Source organism: Pseudorca crassidens, chromosome 16, assembly GCF_039906515.1.
Source record: "Pseudorca crassidens isolate mPseCra1 chromosome 16, mPseCra1.hap1, whole genome shotgun sequence".
Lineage (NCBI taxonomy): Eukaryota > Metazoa > Chordata > Mammalia > Artiodactyla > Delphinidae > Pseudorca > Pseudorca crassidens.
Genome location: NC_090311.1, coordinates 47,318,057 through 47,340,622, shown reverse-complemented (window position 1 = coordinate 47,340,622; position 22,566 = coordinate 47,318,057). Strand labels below are relative to the sequence as shown.

General features: G+C 45.2%; 1 protein-coding gene and 1 pseudogene across 2 annotated transcripts in view; both read right to left on the bottom strand.

The window, feature by feature from the left end:
- Window positions 1-10,996: 10,996 nt before the first annotated feature.
- LOC137209089 (zinc finger protein 502 pseudogene) lies at window positions 10,997-11,943 on the bottom strand (annotated as a pseudogene).
- Window positions 11,911-22,566, bottom strand: part of FRMPD2 (FERM and PDZ domain containing 2) — an 83,662-nt gene continuing 73,006 nt past the window's right edge. The window contains exons 6-7 of one of the 2 annotated variants that reach the window (XM_067710265.1): window positions 15,801-16,082; window positions 11,911-13,287 (exon numbers count right to left, since the gene is read on the bottom strand). In XM_067710265.1, coding sequence (XP_067566366.1) covers window positions 13,284-13,287; window positions 15,801-16,082 — 286 coding nt within the window. In that variant the 3' untranslated portion in view covers window positions 11,911-13,283. Of the gene's footprint in view, window positions 13,288-15,800; window positions 17,070-22,566 lie in introns of those variants that run through there. The other variant, XM_067710264.1, reaches the window with a different exon arrangement.

Here is a 22,566-nt window from a genome sequence, read left to right as displayed (position 1 = left end):
TTCATCTTTCTTTTTTTTTTTTTTGTGGTACACGGGCCTCTCACTGTTGTGGCCTCTCCCGTTGCGGAGCACAGGCTCCGGACGCGCAGGCTCAGTGGCCATGGCTCACGGGCCCAGCCGTTCTGCAGCATGTGGGATCTTCCTGGACCTGGGCACAAACCCGTGTCCCCTGCATCGGCAGGCGGACTGTCAACCACTGCGCCACCAGGGAAGCCCTCCTTCAACTTTCTTATTGTTAATTGATATAACAAATAACTTTTCAAGGTAATAAAAGCTACAATGTATTGGGTGATTATAGCATATGGATAACTGAAAATAATGACAGCAATGTTGTAAAGAACAACAGGAGAAAATTGGGACTACTGTGTTACAAGGTAACTGCAGTCCCTGTGAAATAACATAGTGTTATTGGACAGGAGATTTATATTAATTGTAAATGTATACTTCAAACACTGGAGCAACCATTAAAAAATGAGTAATTTTTTAATTAAAAGGAAATAAAATGATTTAAGTGATCATAAAATGATCACTTAAAATCAGAGAAGGCAGAAAAATGGGGGAAGATAATGAAACAATAAGTACAACAAGTTGAAAAGTTACAAATACGTAGACATTAACCCAACTATGCTAACATCACTTTAAATGTGAATAGTCTAAATACATTCGCATATCAGAGTAGATAAAAAAGACCCAAAGATAAGCTGTCCACAAGAATCTCACTTGAAATACAAAGAGAGAGACAGATTAAAAGTAAGGGAAGGAAAAAGATACAGCATGCTAACGCTAATCAAAATAAAGCTAGAGAGGCTATATTAATTTCAGGCAAAGCAGACTTCAGGACAAGGAAAATTACAATACCGTGACAAACAGTGGCACACTACATAATGATAAGTACTCCATTCTCCAAGAGGACATAACAATTCTTAATATGTATGCATCTAACAACAGAGTGTCAAAATATGTGCGGCAAGAGTGATAGAACTACAAAAAGAAATGAACAAATCTACTGCTACAGTTGTAGACTTCAGCACCCTTTTATCAGATTGACAGATCCAGCAGGCAGAAAATCAGCAAGGACATAGTTGAAATGATCAATACCAGCAAGCAAGTGTATCTAATTGACATTTATAGAATATTTCATTTAACAACAACAGAATACATGCTCCTCTCAAGCTTATATGGAGCATTCACCAAGAAAGGCCACATTTGGGGCCATAAAACACACTTTGACAAATTTAAAAGAGTACAAATCATACAAAGTATGCCCTCAGACCACAGGGAAATTAAGCTAGAAATAAATAACAGAAAGACAGCTGAAGATTAAACATTATGTGATTAACACAAAGGTCAAAGAAGTCTCGAGAGAAACTGAAAAATATTTTGAACTAAATGAAAATACAACTTATCAAACTTTGAGAGATGCAGCAAAAGCAGTGTTTAGAAAGAAATGTATAGCACTGAATGCATATATTAGAAAAAAAAAGAAAGATGTAAAATCAACAACTAAATGTCAACCTTAGGAAATTAGAGAAAGAACAATGTAAGCCTAAAGCAAGCAAAGAAACGAACTAATAAAATCAGAGCAGAAATAAATGAAAATGATAACAGAAAATCAATAGAGAAAATAAATGAACCAAAAGCTGGTTCTTTGTAAAGATAAATAAAATTGATAAACCTATAGCCAAGGTAACCAAGAAGAAAAGTGAGAAAATTACTAATTACTTATACTAGATATCACTAATATCAGATATGAAAGAGAGGTCATCACTAATGAGTCCATGGACATTAAAAGGATAATAAAGGAATATTATGATGCCCCCAAATTCGATAACTTAAAGAGACCAACTCCTTATAAAACAGAAACTACCAATACTCACAAAAGGAAAAGTAAATCACCTGAAAAGACCTATGTCTATTAAAGAACTTGAATCAATAACTAATAATCTTCCAATATTCCAGACCCAGAAGGTTTCACCAGTGAATTCTACCAAAAATTTAAGGAAGAAAAACTATACAAATTATCTCAAATCTCTTCCATAAAATAGGGCCATTGGGAACACTTCCAAACTCATCTATGAAGCCAGCACTGCCCTAACACCAAAACCAAATAAAGATATTAGAAGAAATAAAAACTACAGACCTACAGCATTCATAAACATAGATACATAAATCCTCAACAAAATATTAGCAAATTGAATCCAACAATGTATAAAGAGCATTATACACCATGACCAGTGGAACTTATGCCAGGTATGCAAGTTTGGTTCAACATTTGAAAGTCAATTAACATAATGCGACAAAACAGGCTAAAGAAGAAAAATCATATTATGATATCAATATATGCGGAAAAAACATCTGACAAAATCCAAACTCCATTCATGATAAAAACCTCTCAGAAAACTAGGACTAGAGGAGGTGAACTCCCTCAACTTGATAAAGAACATCTACCAAATAATTTACAGGTAACTAAATGGTGAGAAGCTAGATGCTTTCCTCTAAGATGGTAAACAAGGCAAGAATGTCCTCTCTCACCACTCCTATTCAAGTTCATATTAGAAGTCCTAGCTAATGCAATTAGACAAGACAAGGAAATAAAAAATATACAGACTGGGACAGAAGCAATAAAACTGCCTTTCTTCTCAGATGACATGACTGTCTATGAAGAAAATCCCAAAGAATCAATAATAACAACAAAGAACTCCAAGAACTAATAAGCAATTATAGCAAGGTTGCAAGACACAAAGTTAGTATACAAATGTCAATTCCTTTCCTGTATACCAGCAATGGTATACAACTGAATTTGTAAATACATAACAGTATATTAGCTCCCCCCAATAAAATATATACATATAAATATAACAAAACATGTACAGGGTCTATATGAGGAACTCTACAAAACCAATGAAAGAAAGCAAAGATCTAAATAAATGGAGGGCTATTCCATGTTCATGTGCTTGCCACTGTATTAAATGTTTTCCATGTATTACCGCATCTAAACTTCACAACACCCTTCCCACCCATGGGAAGCCACACAACCCCACTAGGTTGATCCCACTCTAATTTCACGACTACACATCTCAAACGGGCACTCAGCACTGCCTAGCAATCCAATTCCATTTCTGTACTTAGTTTACTTCCCCGTTCTCCAGAAGGACTATGTCACATGTGTCTCCTAGCACCTCTTCTCCTTTCCCCTGCTGCCCTTGCTCTCAGCCAGTGACTGCCTTCACAGACAGATGATGCCTCTTACCACCTGTCCGCATCTGCATTTGTCTCGGCTTTCCCTCTAGATACAATGGAATATGTGTTCCTGTTCATTTCAAAGCCAACTGCTCACCTACTCTGGAGTCTTCTCCCCTCTCAGGTGTTCACATACCTCCCCTGCAGTGTTCCCCTTATCTGCATCATTTCTCCCTTTCTATGAGTTCAATCCCACTGGCATATAAACATATTCTAGTTTCCTCCATCTTAAAAACAAAATTCCACTTGACCTTAAGGTCCCTCTACTCCACTAAAGTTGTTCTTGTTAAAATGATTAAAATCCTCCTAATTGCCAAACTGTCTTGCACAGTAGCACTCACCATGGTTGGCCACCACCTCCCTCTTTTTTGGCTTCCTTCCTCTTCTCTATGTACACTCTCAACCTAGGTGGTTTCACCTAGTCCTTTAGTTTAAATACCACCTACGTGGTGATGATTCCAAAGACCAATTCTAGCCCTAACATCCCCTAGGACTTCAGACTCAAATTTCCAATGGCCTATTTGACATCTTAACTTAAAAATCTACTAGGTAATTTACGTTATGTGTATTTTACCACAATAATAAAAAAAAAAACTACCAGGTGATTAACAGATGGAGAGAGGGATGGTGAGATGAACAGCCATGTGAAAAAACAAGTGTAGCTAAATATTAATGGTAGGGTCTAGGTGGTGGGTGTATGGAGTTTAGGGTAAAATTCTTTTCAAGCATATTGTTCATATGCTGCATGTTGGGAGAAAACGTTCTAGGCATCTCAACATAATATATCCAAAACAATTTTTGATTCCAACTGTTCCAAAAATGAAACCTACCTTTCACCTACAGTTTTCCCCATCTCATTAAAGAGCAAGGCAAAAGTAGGCAAGGCAAAAACCCAGGACTCAGCCTTGAAAGGCTCTCTCCCACCTGGAATATAATTCCATGAAGGCAGGGACCCTGCCCATCTAGAACAGTCCTAGCACACAGGAGGTGTTCAAAAATAGCTGTGGAACTAATCATGAATTACTGCTCTGTTTCTCTCTAGGCCCTTCAGCCCTCACTGGTCCTTGAGTGAGAACGGAGCTCTTGGCCTCCAAACCTCCCCAGCCCAGGCAGCAGAGACTGTGTCTTAGTACCTGATTATGGCATCTTACCAATCACAGCGGTTCCATGCTCCTCAGCGAGAGTTCAAGGCCTTTCTTTACCGCAGAGCCAGTGTTTCCTGTCCCAAACCTGTGACACACAGGACCCGTGACACATGTCACAGCACAGCTGGGCATCACACTGCCCAGGCTGTCTCCCTGCAAGGCTTCAGCGGGCCTCACTTTGCCCAGGGCCTGCCCGAATCCAGCCCAGGAGGCCTCCCTATGGTGGCTGGAGCCACAGTCCACTCCTTCAGTGGGCATCAAGGCATCTTCCTCTCAAGGCCATTGGGTGGGCCCAAGCCTGCTCTCTCACGCCCCACCGCAGCAGCCCCCTCTAACCTCCCCCACGTCCCGCCGGGGCCCTGCCACGTTTCCTCACCTGGACTTGCCCCGCCCCGCCCCGCCCAGCCCAGCTTGGCCCCAACCGACACACCTGCTTCCAGACCCCTTGCCAGTTGGGTTCGTGCGGGAGTCCGCGGGCCCTGCGAGATCGGTGCCGTCCAATCCTGGAGGCTCCCATGAGCCGGCGCACTGGAGCCGCACCCTGCGCCGGCGCCCTCTGCAAGCAGGCTGGAGTCGGCAGTGCCTCCCCCTGCTGGCCTTCCGAAGCACTGCAGCAGTTACCGCGGACCCGATGGTGGATGCCTTGTGGTCCCTGGTACACCTCCCTGTCCCTGTCCGTGCCTGGTCCCAAGCCAAGCTTATAATGCCAGCAACTCTCTGAGCCATGCCCACATCCTGAACCACTGAGGACTGTGTTCTCTAGGGGTGATGGCCTGGTTCACACCTGCCCCCTCAACTCCCTACTGAGTTGGAGAGGGGCCGGGTAGAGGACTGGTTTGCAATGTCAGAAAGGGGCAGGTAGTGTTTGGGCACTTTGGACAGGATAGACGATTGCAGAAGGAGTCACTAGACTGTGGCAGAACATGAGGTCAGTTATAGCTGCTAGGTCGGATGAGACAGTTTCATCTAGGGTGGTCACTGTAAGGGGAATTCAGCGTGTAGACATTGCCTCAATACAGGAAGCCAGAATCTTTTTTATCTTAACAAGCGCACCTCTCTCCGTTTGGTCCTGACCAGAGCCACTCCAGTGGATCCAATTCCCTTAAAGGCATGATGAGACCTGCCTCACTTAGCCCACAGCCTGGTCCAGGAGAGCCATATCCTTGAGCTGAGCTGGGACTGAGCCAAAACAGTCACCCTCTGTCCAGGCGTGGAGAGGTCAACTTCCTGCTCCATGAGTCACTGACAGCAGATGCCTTTTCTCCACCAGAGGCCCTGCCTTTCCTCAGCAGCCAAGGCTCCCTCCCATCCCAAGGTAGAGTTCCTCCTTAAAGATGGGCCCCCTTTAAGGGGAGGCCTGTTGTTTCTCGTAGCCTCTAAGGTCAGAACTTTGCATGCCATCACTATTTCACAGATCTGAGCAGCACGAATGAATCAGAATATTCTACTGTTGTGTTCCTACATAGATGGCTGTCATGGGGACACACACACAGAATTTTCACCCACGGCACCAGGAAATCGCTAAATGGAGACTGAATGAATACTTGGTGGGAGTGAACCCCGAGGTCTCATCATGTTCCTCAGCTTACTGTTAAACCACATCCTATTCCCAGTGGCCACCAACCCAAAAGGCTGCTTCTGTTTTCACCAGTGAAAAATTCGAAGAATTATAAAGGTTAGTTCTTTATCAAAATTTCTGCCATTCTTTGGAGGCCTTTTCAAATCCCTATGACTTGCTATTTCCAGCAGTGCAAGGAGTCTTGCAGGCCTGGACTTAAGTCCCTGATCTGCTACTGAAAGGTCCCCTTTCTAGCCTGACTGAAGAGTAGCTTGGTTGTCCCCTCCCTGCTGCCCCCCAGACACCACCTTCTCGTGTCCTACTTGGTCCCAGGCTCACTGCGGATCCCTGGGGAAGCTCAACTGGGGTAGCAGCAGTGACCAGCACAGAGGTGATGCAGATTCTGGAATCTCACCGTCTGCGTTCCTGATCCTGGTCTGAGCACCCAGACTCCCTCAGAATGGACCCTGAGAGCCACACATACCTCTGCTCTCCACTGAGCTGAGACCCATCTGCCCCTTTCAAGTGTAAGAATTTACTGCCCAAATGGCCCCTCATCCCTAGCTGTGTGTCTCCAGACACAGAGAGTCCCTTGAGGGCCTCCCAGACCCCAGTGGACATCTTGTACCCAAAGTCATTTCTTAACAGCCCCTAAGGCCCATGATCAAGTTTAGAGTTTTCTAAACCTGGCTTGGGGCCAAGGAAGAGCAAATAACTAAGAACAAGAAACTGACCAAAAAAAAAAAGAAGAATCATTTCAGCAGCTCTACCCTTCCACGGCCCCATCCTGGTACTGGCCTCTGCTTTGCAGCCCGTTTATTTTCGGATGGTGTTCTTCACACCGAGCACCATCAAGTGTGAGTCGATGAGGACTGTGGGCTTCAGAGAAGCTGTGAGACCTTGTCTGTGTGTTTCTTTCTCTCTGCTCAGCTTTGAGACACTTCACATAAAAGACTCTATAAAAATAAATTGTGGGAAGTACAAGGCCAATAAAAATCCCAGTAGAGGCTGAACACTATTTTATTTAGAAAGCAGAAGGACATGCACTGACCTCATTCTGGATTCCCAGATGCCTAGTTCCTGAGCCTGGCACATGGGCAACGCCCAATAAATATCAGTTGATTGATCCGTTAGTTGGCTGCTCACCGGTTTGCAGAGCAAAGACCAGCCCACCGCTCTGCCTGCACACACCACAAAGAGAGAGAATCCTTAGGCTTTGATGGGAGAGTTGTTAAGGTGGCAGGTGAGCCTGCTACAAACCCTTGCCTATAAATGCCCTGCCTTCTACTTCCAGCTCTGCTTATTAATAGTAAAATAATGATGTAGCAGAAAGTGAACTGCAAACACTGCCAAGTTCTAAGAGAGGAGCTGGATGCATGCCTTTTAGTCCTCATGTATTCAATCCTCTTGGTCTGTGTCAAGCCCTGTGCTTTACGGCAAGAATTCAGATGTTGCCATCTTACTGCATCTTATTAGCTGGACAGAATAGGGTTCACACAGAAGGCAACTTCTTTGTTTCCTTTCAGTGTCATTCAAACTCAGTGCCCAGATGCATTTTTCTCCTGGGTTCTTGAATATAAAATCTTGGGCAGGTCTATAACTTTGAGCAACCAGAACAGTCCCATTTCAGTGTAAGACTCCCTCTGACTTCTTATCTAACTCTTAGGCTCTCTCTGTCTCGAGGCCAGGACTGCTTTGGACTGGAAATAGGCATGGGAAATGGGCACATCAGTTTCTCCTTTCTCACCCAACTTCACACCCACATCCTACCCTCCAGACTCAGTGTCTGACATCTTTGCAGCTGGAATCCAACACAGGGCTCTCTGGCTTCAGCAGATATTTTGAGCTGGCTGTTTGCCTGAGAAAATCTTACGGTTTCCCTAAGAATTCCCTTTTGAGGTATCTCCAAGTGCAACTCCATGGCCTGGGTGATGTTGCCACGGGCCAGTTGCTTACAATGCCCTCCCTTTGTTCCTGCCTCCCATGGGCCCATTCCAGGACCATGAATGAAGGTGCCAGACAAATGAGTAAGTGGAGGCCAAAATGCAGACTTGGCTTTGTGCCCTCATGAGGGGCTTCTCAAAGGGAGGAAGGGCCACCTTCGGGTCCTTCATCAGCCACAGGAGGGTGCCTTTCCGTGATTCTCCCCAGTCCACCCTCTGTGATCTGAAGCTCTGAGCCTCTCTTTGTTTGGGTCCATGTCCCTTCTGCTTGTTTTAGGGCAGTTCCAGATGGTGCCCCACCTGTAGATCCACTTGGTTCTAAGAAGGGCTTCCACGTCCTTCCCCTACCAAGGGTAGCAGCAGTTACAGTCCTGGGCAGTCCTCTTCCTCTTCGTTCTCCCACCAATCATGTTGTTTCAGCCATCTCCTTTCACCTTTCGCTGGCTTGGGCATGGGTCAGACACCAAGCCCTTGTGTCCCCCCAAATTGCTGGAGACACATATCAAGCCTTATAAGTTATTCTCCTGAAGTTCCTGTTATGCATGCAGAGGTATCGAAGGAGAAGAAGCACTGCCTTCCCTCTCCCCTCTCCTCCCCAGGGCTGGGAAACAGGTGTGGAAGGGAAAATGCCATGGCATTCCAACAACTCAGAGGAATCTTCCATTCCTGGCCTCCTTACCCTCTAATCCCTCACAGGCTATGGATGGGTGATCACCAGTGCTCCTGGCTTGCCAGGGGAGGTTACTCTTAAAGCATGAGTAGGCGTTAACTGAATGAAGAAGGGAGAGTGGCCTATATGGGCGTGTAGGGCACAGAGCAGCACAAGAAGGAGCACGAGAAAGCGTGGCATATTCTAGGAGCCCCATATGACTGCATGAGGAAGAGAGAGTTTGAGGGATGGTCAGAGATGGGATTGCAATCGGAGAACCAAGTTCTAGCCACATCCTGCAGTGTTTTGCACACTATGCTGAGAAATTTTAATGCTATCCTATAGGATTAGCCATCAAATGGTATTAATCAAGGGAGTACATGTTTGGCCCTTAGCATGCTGTTTTTGGCTGCAATGTGGAGAGGCGTGGTGAGAGTAGAGACTTCTTTGGTGTGAGCTGAGAGCATTAATAAGCAATGTTCAGAGGATCTTCCAATCAGAATAAAGAATATCTGGAGCTTCCCTGGTGGCACAGTGGTTAAGAATCCACCTGCCAATGCAGGGGACACGGGTTCGAGCCCTGGTCCGGGAAGATCCCACATGCTGCTGAGCAACTAAACCCGTGTGCTACAACTACTGAGCCCGTGTGCCACAGCTACTGAAGCCCATGCACCTAGAGCCCGTGCTCCACAACAAAACAAGCCACTGCAACGAGAAGCCTGCGCACCGCAACGAAGAGTAGCCCCCACTCGCCACAACTAGAGAAAGCCCGCGCGCAACAACGAAGACCCAACGCAGCCATAAATAGATAGATAGATAGATAAATAAAATTTATTTTTTTAAATTGCTGTTAAAAAAAAGAATAGAGAATTTCTGACTTGTTTTCTTATTTCTCAAAGTCTTTCTAATACAGTCTTGAAAGCCACACATTCTCCTTGGTTTGCCAAGTTCTTAGGGAGGCGTTGTGATTAAGAGATTTAATTGTGATTTTATTTTTTTATGAAAAGAACCAGTGTCAATCCACACTGAGAAATCCTCTGAGAAATCAGGCTGGCCAGGCCAGGCCAGCAGCCCCTCTGCCCAACTCAGAGGCTCAGTGGCAAGGGGCGGCTTTATTCCAAATGACCTGGGTTTTTTTTCAGCATCACTATTTACTTGTGACCTCAGACAAATATTAAATTTCCCTGGGTCTCAGTTCCCTCATATATAAAAATGACCCTAAGAATGTATGAGTCAGAATAAGCTAGGTTATGCTGCTGTAATAAACCAACCATCAAATCTTAGTCACTTAGAGCAGTAAAGGTTTGATTCATGCTCTCAGTGCATCTCCAATGCGGGTCAGCTGGAAGCTCTGCTCTGTGATCCCTGACTTCAACCCGCAGACTGATGGAGCACTCCCCATCCCACACCCTGTGATCACTGTGGCCGATGGGGATAGAGATCTCTAGAGGGTTCAGCACCTGCAATTAAATGTCTGGATGTGTCTACAGTTAGTATGGATATGGTATGCATTACTTCTGCTCACAAATTTTTGGTCAGAACAAATCACATGGTCCCACTCCACCACAAATACCTACCCCACAAGCCTGTGGTGGGGTTAAACACAGAGTGCTTGGCACAGAGTTTCAAACCCACCAGGCTCTGACAAAGCTCTTCAATGAAGAGTGGCCTCTGCCCACAGGGGTAGTTAAGACTTCCAACTTCTCGTTGAGAAGTACTTTAGGAAAAGGATTGTATCCTCAACAACACAGGTAGACACTGGGCCTCCCATTTCAAAATGATTAAAGGAAATTTGAAAATTCCAGTGAAGGAAAGCCTGGTTGAGAAACAGAAATCCAAAAGGACCAGGACTGGCAACGGTCTCTACCTTCGAGTTGTAGACATAGAGTGTCCTAATACAGAATTTGGGGAAAGGCTCAATATTTTGCAATAACCTATAATGGAGAAGAATCTAAAAATGTTATACATATGTATATGTATAACATATGAAACTAACACATTGTAAATCAACTATATATTAATAAATTTTTTTTAAATACTACAAGTACCACAGTGATGGCACTGACTATGTATATGGGCTGTTGGAGAATCATGTTTGATTCAGACAGTTGGTAGTCAAGGCTGAGCACCCTCACTCTGCGCTCGTGGTGGATGGATCTGTAACTTTCTGTAGAACCCGCCCTGCCAATATGTGAACAGCCACGGCCTGGTTAAAGCAGAGTTGGGAAGACCACTTTCCAAAATTAAACTTTTTTATTTTGAGATAATTATAGATTCACATACAGTTATATAAACGAATACAGATGATTCCCTGTACCCTTCACTCAGTTTGCCCACAGTGGTAACATCTTACAAAACTAGTACAACATCACAACCAGGATATTGACATTGATGAAATCCATCCCTCTTGTTCAGATTTCTTTTGTTTTTCTTGTACTCATTTGTATGTGTATTTTAAGTTCTACAATACCTGAATTCTGTGATGTTGTGTAAGATTTGAGTGTTTACGAAAAGAAGAGCCACTTTTATTCGTTGCATAAATGAGGTTTCTCACCAGTGTGGATTCTCTGATGATGAATGAGGTGTGTGTTCTGACTGAACACCTTCCCACATCTATTACATTTATAAGGTTTCTCTCCAGTGTGAATTCTCTGGTGTTCAGTGAGATGTGAATGATTGCGGAAGGAATTCCCACAGTCATTACATTTATATGGTTTCTCTCCAGTATGGATTCTCTGATGCTGAGTAAGAAATGATTGACATCGAAATGTTTTCCCACACTGCTCACATCCATATGGTTTCACTCCGGTATGAATTCTTTGATGTCGAACAAGGAATGAACTACGACTAAAAATTTTCCCACATTCCTCACATGTAGGGTCTCATATGAGTTATCTGATGCTGGGTAAAGGATGAGTTCTGATTAAAAGCTTTTCCACATTCACTACATTTCCAAGATTTTTTCTGTGTAGAGAGCGTCGGACATTTACTTTGGTCTGAAATCTCATTGGTGTGTACGCTACTTTTCTCCCACTGATGTAAGCTCTCTTCTGTAGAAACCCTGAGATGTGTAACAAGACTTGAGATCCAAAGCAGGCTTCTCTCAAAATTATATTCTTGTCTACTCATTTCTGGAGGTGCTTCTTTGTGGATGAAAGTTATTCCCCCAAAACCTTCTTGGAAAAGTCATGGTCCAGGAACCTCTCTGGGAGGGTTTTCCTTCATGCTCTCACATAAATATTTTTCTTCAAATGTAGGATCCTGGTATTCATCCTCTTGGGATCTCTTTGATGCTATCCCTGGCAAATCAATTTCAGAGCCATCCTGCTCTGGAGCAGACTTGTTCACCCAACCTGGACAAATCTCTCTTTCAATCTCTCTCTCTTCAGCTCCTTACATATTCAACATCCACAAATCTTCTCTTTGCTTTGATTGTAGAAGACTTCAAGGTTGAAAAACAACTGGGAGCCCAAAAAAAAAAAAAAAACCTGGGAGCGCATGATGTCCTGGGGCTCCCCGCAGGGCGGCGACCACGGTCCCAGAGGTACACGGAAACCCCACTGCTATTTTTACATTAATTTTGTCACTGCTACTGTACAGAAGTTTTAACTTTTTCAATATTGCCAACACTGTAGTTCTTCTTTGTTATACTCTGTCTATTGCTGGCAGCCAGAGGAAGTTATGACTCCTCTGTATATCTGATAAAACTAGAATATATTTTCCACCAGTTTTCCTATGCTTTTTTATTTAATCAAGCTGTATGTAATTTTAGTAGATGACGTGACTTTGAATCTAAGTCATCTTTTCCATCTATCTTAGTTCGATCTATGAAGTTGGGCTCCCTCCCCCACAGTGAGACTGATTGCCATACGTCCCCCGTTATATAGCACTGAGTGTTCCTTGGCTCACACTGTGGTCCTCCAGGTCTATTTCTTTTGTACACTTAATAACTCCAACCTTTAGCTTTTTAGTTTTTTTTGTTATGGTGGTGGCTATATGTCCTAATATCTGATAATGCTGGATCTTCCACTTCACTCTTCCTTTTTCTTAGATGTTCCCATCTTGTTTTTCTTTCATATAATTTTTAGAATTAGAACCCAAAAGGAAAATGCTTTTAAAAGAATGTATAACCATTTGGAGTTGCATAGGAAGAACATAGAAAGATGACAAAACACATTACTCCCGTGGCCTTTGAGCCAAGTCTCTCAGCAGATTCCCTCGAGGGAACTGGGGGCACTTTGAAAACCATGGAAACTCCTTCAACCAATGGAGGACCCAAAAGTGCCAACTGGAACAAGGCATCTGTCCCAGAAAGTGTGACCAGTGCACCAGCAAGACCGCACCCTGTCCTGGCTTATCTTGATGTAGGAGGTTGATTCTCAAATTCTTTCACCAGGTGAAGCCCCTGTAAGTATGCAAGGACACGTGCACACACATGCACACACTTACACACACAGAGCTTTATTCAACATAAACCCCAGAACTGAAGAGGGGTCGCGACCACTATTCAAAATGAGTTTCAGAAGTGACAGGCATGATTTTTTTGAAGTTACTTCTTAACAACTGGGCCAGACACTCCATCCCAGGTCACCTTCTCAGGGCCCCACTGGCCTCTTTCCTTATTGTGGAGTATGTAGGTACCTTCTTTGGACCAACATCTGAGGGCTCTTCCATGTGATCACAGTCAGAACGATGTCCAGGCAGAAACCCTCAGGTTCTGCCTTGGGAGACTGTCCCACTTTCTCTGTTCACCTAAAACAGTAAGCAGCTTTTACTGGGTCGCCTTGCCATTTGGCCAGCAGCCTTCCCTAAACAGAACAGTTCAGTTGCCTTCTTAATCCCACTGGACAGCAGGGGTTGTTTTAGCCTCATAAGAGAGAAATAGTAGGACTCATGACACGTGATGGAAAGACATGTGTGTTACACAAGTCTAAGTGGACAGGCACATTCTAGGGGAAATGTAAAAATGTACCAAAAGTGGAATCAGATAGCAGCAGTGTGAATCTGCCCCTGCTAGCTGTATGATCTTGGACAAATTAAATAAACCTTCCAAGCCCCGTTTATAAAAGAGGAATAAGAATACTGCTCAAAGTTGAAATGAGGATTAAATTAAATCATTTATAGACACTACCTATATACTATTACTGTCTCAATATCTAAAAGGACCAAATAAAATAATTTGTTATACAGTTTTAAAGGATGCATGACTCCATCCATAAGCAAAGTGCTCTTATACCCTCCAAAACTTCTCTGTACTTCCAGGATGAAAGAGAGAATATATACAACAGAGGCCCTTAACTTTGGGGGATTTGTTCTCCTAGAGAACTTGGAGACTGTTAAGAGATGCTTTTTCCAAAAGAAGCAGCAAGTCAACATTCTAACTGTAGAGCTCCCCAGGTGCCTTGAGGCACATCTGTGGGCAGCTCCATGGAGCCCAGTCTGAGAACTCACACCTTGAGCACCCACACGTGTAGGCCCGCCTTCTGTCAGCAGGGAAGGTAAGTGACTGTGACAGGACTCAGCCTAACTACGTCCCAAGCCGTCATCCATAGCTGAGGGCTATTCCATCCACCCTGGATCCTGACACCTTTGCCGTAAACCAGTACTTCTCCTCATCCACCCCACACCCCATGTTAGGGCACCAGTCCTCTGTCTACATGGGGAAAAAAACGACGGCATTGAATGCGTTAATAAGGTTGCATCATCTCACTGCAGTAATTTCCTCCTTTATGATTAAAAGTAGCTAACACTGTTTGAGTTATGACTACATGCCACACAGTGTGCTAAACACGTGAGCCGTGTTGTCATCTAACCCTCCCAGGAACAGCATGAGATGGATTTCGTTATCTCCACTTGGCAGTCAGTTAGCTGAGTCTTAGATGGTTTAACAGTCACTTGCTGCTGGTCATTTAGCTAGTGAGTGGTGAAGTCTGGCTTGGAGCCCTGCTCTCACTACTCTGCTCTCTGCCGCCTCCCCCCATGGCACTGCAGATCTCCTGGGACATTTCATAAGTACTAACACTTATAGGCCTTAATTACTGCCCTGTGGATCCCCAAAGCTTTGCTTACCCTATCTTCTTTTAGCTCCCCAGCCCTAAGGAGCCCCCTCTGGGAAGATTGCCCTCCACATATAAGCTGCTCCCTGCTCGCTGCACACTTTTGTGAATCTGTAATACATCATTCCCAAAGTTGTCAGAGTGTCTGACTTCCCCATTAATGGCATACAGGGTCTTCAAAGCCTCCATGTCATCTCCTCTATCAACGTGTTGCTTCCTATTTCAGATAAGAACCAGCGCTTTCGTCATATTTGAATTTCAAATATCCACCCACCTTATCAACTTGCCTGCCACTGTCCTTTAAGAGTCCAGTTCAATCATTTGTGATGAAAATGTAGCTGGGACACAATGAAATGAAAGTGAATGAGTGTTTCAATTATACCTAAACCTTCACAGCCAGTGCCTTGGTAAGTTTCAATGTGTCTTGAAAATGTATTTATCTGAAAGTTTCTTGAATACTGAGCATTTTTCAAATATTGGAACTATCTATGTTGTAGGCACTTTAACAGAATGCTGCGTGCTTTACCAACTGGTGAAGAGTTTAACCCTCTCTACTTGAAGTCTGACGGTTTTTATTACACTTATTCCTCCCACGTCTTCATCAGTGTGATCTGACTCCAGCCTGGTCACCCAGTCCCAGCTTCCGGCAGCACCTTGTGTCAACAGTTTGATTTCTTGATCAAGAAAGCGTTCACTGTGTTGAGGCACAGGGGCTGTTGAGAAGGGCCACGTTACATGATACCAAGACTCTTCTCTGCAATACATTTAGCCCAAGGGCAGTCAGGAGCAGACAAAGTAGGAATCAGAACCTTACCAGCAACCCACCGAAAGAGAGAGGCCCGAGGAGAGATGGTGGGCCCAGCCACATGCAGGAGGCTGCAGAGGAGAGCACTGAGCAGGGGGTCCATGGAGTGGGAGACCTGGGGTTGAATTCTGACTGTCCCTTACTTATCTGTCACTTACTATATGACCCTGGGAAAGTCCTAAATGTGTCATCTGTAAAACGGGAATGACAATAACCGTACCTCATAGGGTCGTTGCCATGGACCATGTACCATGATAAGTGCCGTGAGGAGGTATGACCCAAAGAGGGAATGCAAGGGGAACATGGTGATGCGTGTAGACCATCACCCAGCCGAAGTGGAGATGCTGAGCCCCACTAGAAGAACTCAGCCCAGCCTCATTCCACCCAGACAGCGTGATACCCACCTGAGGGTGCCATCGTCTGGGTCCTCAGCCTCCTCAAGTTCTTCCCACTCGCTGTCACTCTCACGGGACTCTTCTGGAGGCAAAGACTCTGAGAAAGTACCCCGAGAACAGAACTGCGGTAAAGGAATGGTCCCTGAATCTGCCTTCAAACATTCTCCACAGGGTAGCTGGTCTTCCAACGTAGAGCTGATAGTAGGATATGCTTCATCCTCCAAGGTGAGAGAAGGGGCTTCAGGTAGATGGCATATGTCACCTTCATCATCATCACTGTACAATTCAGGACTAGAAAACAGAAACCCACGTGTCTTCCGGTATTGATCAGAAATTCCTCTCCCCACCTTCCCTTGCTTTCAGGATGCTCATCGTGACACATCACAGGCAAGCCAGCCAGGCTTGAAACAGTTCTTGCCAGAGACTGCTCTGGGGTCAGGAGGTGAACAGTGAATACGGCATGGCCCTTGACCTGGAGGAGCCCCTGATTTAATGGGAAGAGCGAGCAGTGAACAAATGTTAGAATCAGGTAGTAAGTGCTATGGTAGAGGCAGCGCAGAGCCTTATGGGAGCAGGGGGAGCTCCTTACCGAGTCCAGAAGACAATGCGGGAACTTGCCAGGGGACACGGATCAAAAGCAGAGCTATGACCCAGTTTTAGTCCTGACGCTTCCTATGGGAAGACAGTCAGACCTCAGGCAAGTTTATTAACTTCTCTAGAACCTCAGTTTTTTCATCTGAAAAATGGGAAGGTTAAGAAACTTATAGGAGCATTGGGATGCTTACATTAAATAATTCTGATACAGCCACCCATGGCTCCTGGTACAGGGTAAGTTCTCAGTAAATGGAAGATGTCATGATTACTACTATGATTACGTTTGCTATTTCGACAGAGGAATTAGATGGAAAGGGCCAAAGCAAGAGGCTGGGAACAGCTCAAGCAGGTGACCTTCAAAGCACTTTGCCCAAATATCAGGTCCTTTACAGAGCACTGAAACGGTGTCTATTTGGAGAAGCAGCCAGCTGGAGTGACATTTACTCCCTGTGTGACATAGGAAGCAGATGAACGGTGAAGCTCATTGGTTGGCAACGAAGATGCAGAAGCAACAGGGAGAGAATAAGCCTTCGAGGGGCTGCCGAAAGTCACTACACACGTTTTTGATTAGAAAGAGCAGTCCGTGAAGATGACAGAGCATTGGGCACAGTGCTTCCAACATGCAGACAGGGTACTCAGAAAATATCTGTCGAGAATCTAGTTAGAGAAGATGAGTAGGAGAATCTAAAAGAAATGCACATAGGTTGAGCTTTGTACCAAGTACATGGATCCTTGTTTATCAGCCTCCTTCCCCATCCCCAAATCAATAGGGTGGCTTTGTCAGTGCCCCTTCCCTCCGTTTCCCTTTCCTGCAATACATCTTTCCCTTAAAATCAGCGCTGGTACCTCCTTATAGCTACAAGCCCCCAAACACCCATGTAGCTGGCCCTCCCCCCCAGTAGGGCTGGAGTGTTGGTTCCAACCTGAGTTTGCTGTCAAAGAGACATCATTTCTGCTCATGAGAGATACAGAGTTCATGTAAATGGGCATTTCCTGTAAATACACACGCACATGTGTTTAAAAAGAAGACCACATGCATAAAGACTAAAGAGGAACATTCACTTTAAGAAAACAATCTCTTAAAATTGCTAAGCTCTTTAAGGAAAAATTGATTTAACACCTTAAAGTATTTGACCAAATTGTGCAGAAAATGTGTTTTCTTATAAACATAGGGAGGGAATACCATGGCAGTTTTGTCAAAGGACAGGAAATCCAGCTGGTGCCCAGGCCCACCCTGCCGCTGCTCCCCCGCCCCCCAGCAGCAACTCTCTCCTTCCCTCGCTGCGGAGAAGCAGGTGGCAACACTGCAGCGCCTGGCTGGCCATGCCTCACCTCCCGCTTCCGTGCTCCTCCAACCTTTGTAATAAGCTCCTTGCTCTCCAGGTTGGATTTGGGGCTCCAGCTACTAGCTCTGCCCGGAAAGAGAGCCAGGGAGGCCATCAGCCTGAGAGGCAAGAGGCAAGGCTGTTGGGTGTCCAGAGGGGGCTCAGTGGTCTCCAGGGTGGCATCTTGGCCATTATCTCAGGGAGAATAACTGCCCTTCCAACCACCCTTCCACCCAGGCCACCAGGCTGCTCTTGGAGCTCTGACCTGGAGTTTGCTTGTGGGCATGGAGAAAAGGATGTGAGGCAAGCAGAGGTCCAGAAAGGCCCGAGAGAGCCCACCAGGCAGAGCCTATTTCACGGAAGGGGTGAGACTTGGAGATTTGGAGAATTTGATAAGATGTTTTGGCGTGTGGACACGCCAGGTAGAGAGTGAGAGTCCTTCCCCCAGGGCTCAAGGCCAGCTCAGGACCTGGGGATAATGCAGTAGGGCTCCATCTAGAACCTGAAGGGATCAGAGTGCTCCGAGCTCTCTGTTTACCCCTGGATACATTTTATGAGCTCGGCTCCTCCCTGCCCTCATTCTCTCCCTCCCAAGCTGTCTGACAAAAGGAGCCTCCTGTAGACAGATGGTACTTAGAGGAGAATCTGGAGACCCCACCTGGGTCTCCTCAGGTGCGCCCAGCTGCCTCCTCCACACAAGCTGGCAGGGCCCTGGCACTAGGCCTCCCACCAGATCCTGCAATTCTTCAGCGACTGCTTTTAAGGAAAGGAATCCCGGTTCAGCTCTGGGGTCAGTGAAATCATCGCGAAGCCTCTGCTTGCTGAGTGGAAGACACCAGCCCCAACGTCCCAGGAGAGCTGTTCCTTAGAAACTTGAGCCACCAACATCACATTCACCTTTCAGGAAGACAAGTCAAATGAGTAGACGGCATTTCAGGCCTGAAATACCGGGTATCGTAATTGCCCTATTTACTGCGGGTAAGCTCACAACAAGGTCGGGTTTTGTGTCTCTTCATGTGAGGCTCAGCCTTCCCCGTCTCTCCAGCACCAGGCCCGCCCCACATCCCCATTAGCCTGGCGAGTGCCACTGGGACTTCCTGCCGGTGCCAAGTTTAACATCTGGGGGGTTTTGTTTGCAGTGTTTCTAAGACATCAAGTAGAGATGTTCAGGGATCGCTGGGGGTGAAGTTCAGTTGATAATCCTGAGCTGGAGTTCAGTATTTAGGAGTCGTGAGAGTGGGTGTGTATGGGGGTGTCCCCAGGGAGCCTGTCAGCTTGCGGAGAGAACCCAGCTGAAGGCAGCACCCAGCCCCAGGCTGCCACGGGCTCTGCTCTGCTGGGTTAGACCACTGCCGCTCCTGGCCAGGCATCTGTCCCACTCACTCCTCTCAGTCACACTTCACACTGTGAAGGCAGAGCAGGCCTTCACAGGGGTCCCCTGTGTCCTCCCGTTGGACCGACAGCCCTGCTCACCTAGCAGCTCATTCAACCCTCGGCCAGCTACTCTGAGGTCACACCTGGCATGTCAGCTGCAGTTAAGTTAGACCCTTAATCTCCTAAGCATCTTTGCTATTCCAGGAACACTGCCCTCCCCAGAACATAGACAGTAACTTTAGGTTCATTTCAAGGGCCTGGTTTCATTTTGCATTCTTAAATAACCATGAAGACTTATATCCTCACTTTCTCTAAATGATACTTGCTGAAAATAGATGCATTTTAATTACAGGAATATAAGTATATATGCTAGGGGAGAGAGACAGAGACAGAGATAAAGGAAGGAAGGAAGGGAAGGGAAGAGAAATAACCTTAAACACTCTGCAACAACCACTTCTCACTCAATGAGTTTAAGCCCTGAATTGAACGTGAGTGGGAAACTTGAATCTGCCATCCCTTCATTCCTACGAGGCTAGCATTTAAAGATAAGCATTTTGCAGTCAGCATGGCCCATAAATGCAAGTCACCAGACTTCATCTGAGGCTCAACCAAAGAAAAGGTAATCTCCTCCCATACCAACGGAGAAAAACATCACATCTCCCAAAGTGATGTTCAGGGTAATGTGACTTGATATGATTTTACCTTATGCCCTACCTTAGAAACTAACCTTGCATAAGATGCAACTCCAGCCAAGTACCAAGTCCTCTCTCTGGAAGATACACAATTCCAGTGTTCCTCCATGAAAATGTACTGTACTGCTTTATTACATGTTTTACAAAGATCTACTACCGTATGGTAGTAGTATGTGTACAGTGTGGGAAAAGAAGAGAACAGGGAAGGAAGAGTAAAACTTCGTCTTCTCCATGAACACTCTGGGTTTGCTGGGGTGCCGGCAGCCACTAGACTAGGAAGTAACCACCTCGTAGATGGTAAGATCTGCCAGTTCGGTGGGAATTTTAATTGATTGGGACTTGTTTTTAGCTGAAAATGGCTCAGGAAAGGGAAGGAAAACTGACTTGAGCTCCTGCTGCATGCCAGGCTCTGGACTAGTGCTCTGCATGCGTTATTTCTTTTGAAGGGCACAGTACCCTGTGGAGTTGTCAGGGTCTTCATTTACATTTGAGAAGCCTCAAGCTCAGGGAAGACAACTCTCCAGACACACTAGTAAGTGGTAGAGCTGAAACCAGGGCTGTATGATCAAGAAGTCAGTACTCTTTTTGATCTACACTGCAGAAAGAAAACTTCACTCAGGGATGCCAGAAACAAGAGGCAGTTACCTGGGGCAGCCACCTCAGAACTGAGCTGTGGATATTCCAGGGAGAACCACAAAGAACCACAAACCCACTTTGGAATCCTAATTCTGACCCTACCCAGGAGCTGGGGGAACTGTGTCCAGGGATTGTTGAGCCTGTGCCACGCTTTTCCTCCTGTAGGGGGCAGTCACTAACTATGTGTGCTTTAAGTGCAAGCTAAGGTCCCACTGGAGGAGAAGCTAATATGGTTTGAGTCCTTCCTTTGTAGAGAAAGAAAGGTTCCTGAATGGAAGAGAGAAAACGCAGTACAAGTGAAACACAGTAAAAGGAAATGTGAAGAGGCAGAGCGCTGCCATCACCAGGGCTGTGGGAGGTAAGTACAAGGGGGAGGAGTTGGTGATGGAGGGAGTCGGGGCAGAGAATAGCAAGGCTGCCTCCCTGTAACTCCGTGGGCCACATGGCCTGGGTAGCAAGCATAGGGCAACAACCAAGGTGGAATGATGATCTGGGGCTCCACCAGAATGTTCTGAAGAAGCTCTTAGTATAATTCTAGGAAGGGGCAGCCCCCTGTAAGGATGGCAGATTTTGGACATCTGGTATACCCTTGCAAGGAGGAATGCTAAGCCAGATTTAATTTGATTCAGAAATATAAAATGATGTGGTGTTTCTTATTTTTTTAAAAAAGAAATGACGAAAACAGGAGGAAAACATATCAGGATTTATGAGTAGAAGATAGAGAAAGACAATTTTCACGTCAGTATAAAGAAGAACTTCCTGATCAACAGCTACATGATGATAAAATGGGCCACGTCAAGAGGCAGCAACTTCCGCCTCCCTGGAGATATTCAAGTAAAAGCAGGCCCCCTACTTCAGGGATGTCACAGAGCAGATCCCAGCATGGGATATGAAGTTAGATGAGACTATTTTTACACGGAACAATCCTGAATTTCTGTGAGTCCATGAATGAGACAGTGACAACATACAGTAATAATTAGTTTAAATACTATTATTAATAAGTAATAATTATATTATATTAAAGGCACATGGCAAGTCAAACTCCAGGCTTATACCTAATCCTAGAGTCACTTTATAATCCAGTCCATCACCCCAAACTATCTATCAGTAAAACCTTTAAAAATCCAAAAGAGTGGCCCCATGTCTACAGGGAAGTACCGCTCCTTTTATATTTCCTACAAGATCATACGAATAGCTGTCCTTGGATAAATCTCTGTAGGTTATTTCCTTTATCATTTGATCAAGTATATCAATTACTGGCTAGAATGCAAACGTAAGGAACTATACATACACTCGTGCTTATGCATTTTCAAGCAATGAAAATGAATACCACCGATGAACATGCTTGCCCACCCTGTTCTCCTCCGCAGAGGAGTTGGATTTTGTTTAGTTGGCACAATACAGTATACTTTAAAAATTGTATCTGGATGCTTCTAGGAAACATATGCCTGGCTCCTGTCTGTCACGGATCTCACCCTGCCTAATTGCATTACTCCAGCCGCTTCATAGTACATGTCACCTACTAGTCCCTATAGATTTGCCCTTGTCAGTCTTCTAGGATGACCAACAATTAAGAGCTATTTAATATCAGTGGGTTTATACAGTGTCAGACACAAACCATTGTTCCTCGTTTGTCTGCTTTGTGCCCATGCATCTAGTTAGCACACTCCTAGGAGCAATGTCTCGCCCTCTCTCAGTATGTGTACCCCTCTCTCTGCTCCTAACAGGTTTCTAAGTACCCTGGCTATGTGTAAAAATACTCATCAAACTGAATGAAAGCATTTGTTTTCCATCAGAACAGGACTGAGAAGTGGAAATACTCAGGGGTGGATGAGCACAAAAATGCAGACTATGTTAAAGAACAAATGGCTATTGAAATGAATGTCTCAGTCTGGTCTTGAAGATGCAGATTTGGGTTTTTTTCTTAAGCTGGTGTTGATTACAAAGCATTATATTTGCAATAGAAATGACGTACACAAGGGAACCTCTTTCTTACCATGGTGCTTCAAGAGGCCATGAGGGATGCAGGACAAAGGTCTGTATGTGGGGAAGAAACCCCAAGGCCTGCCATCTGTAGTCTCCAAGGATACTGGAGGACCTCTGGGTGGGGTTTGCTTTCCCAAAAGCTCACAAGTTGTGGTTACAGCAGCTCCA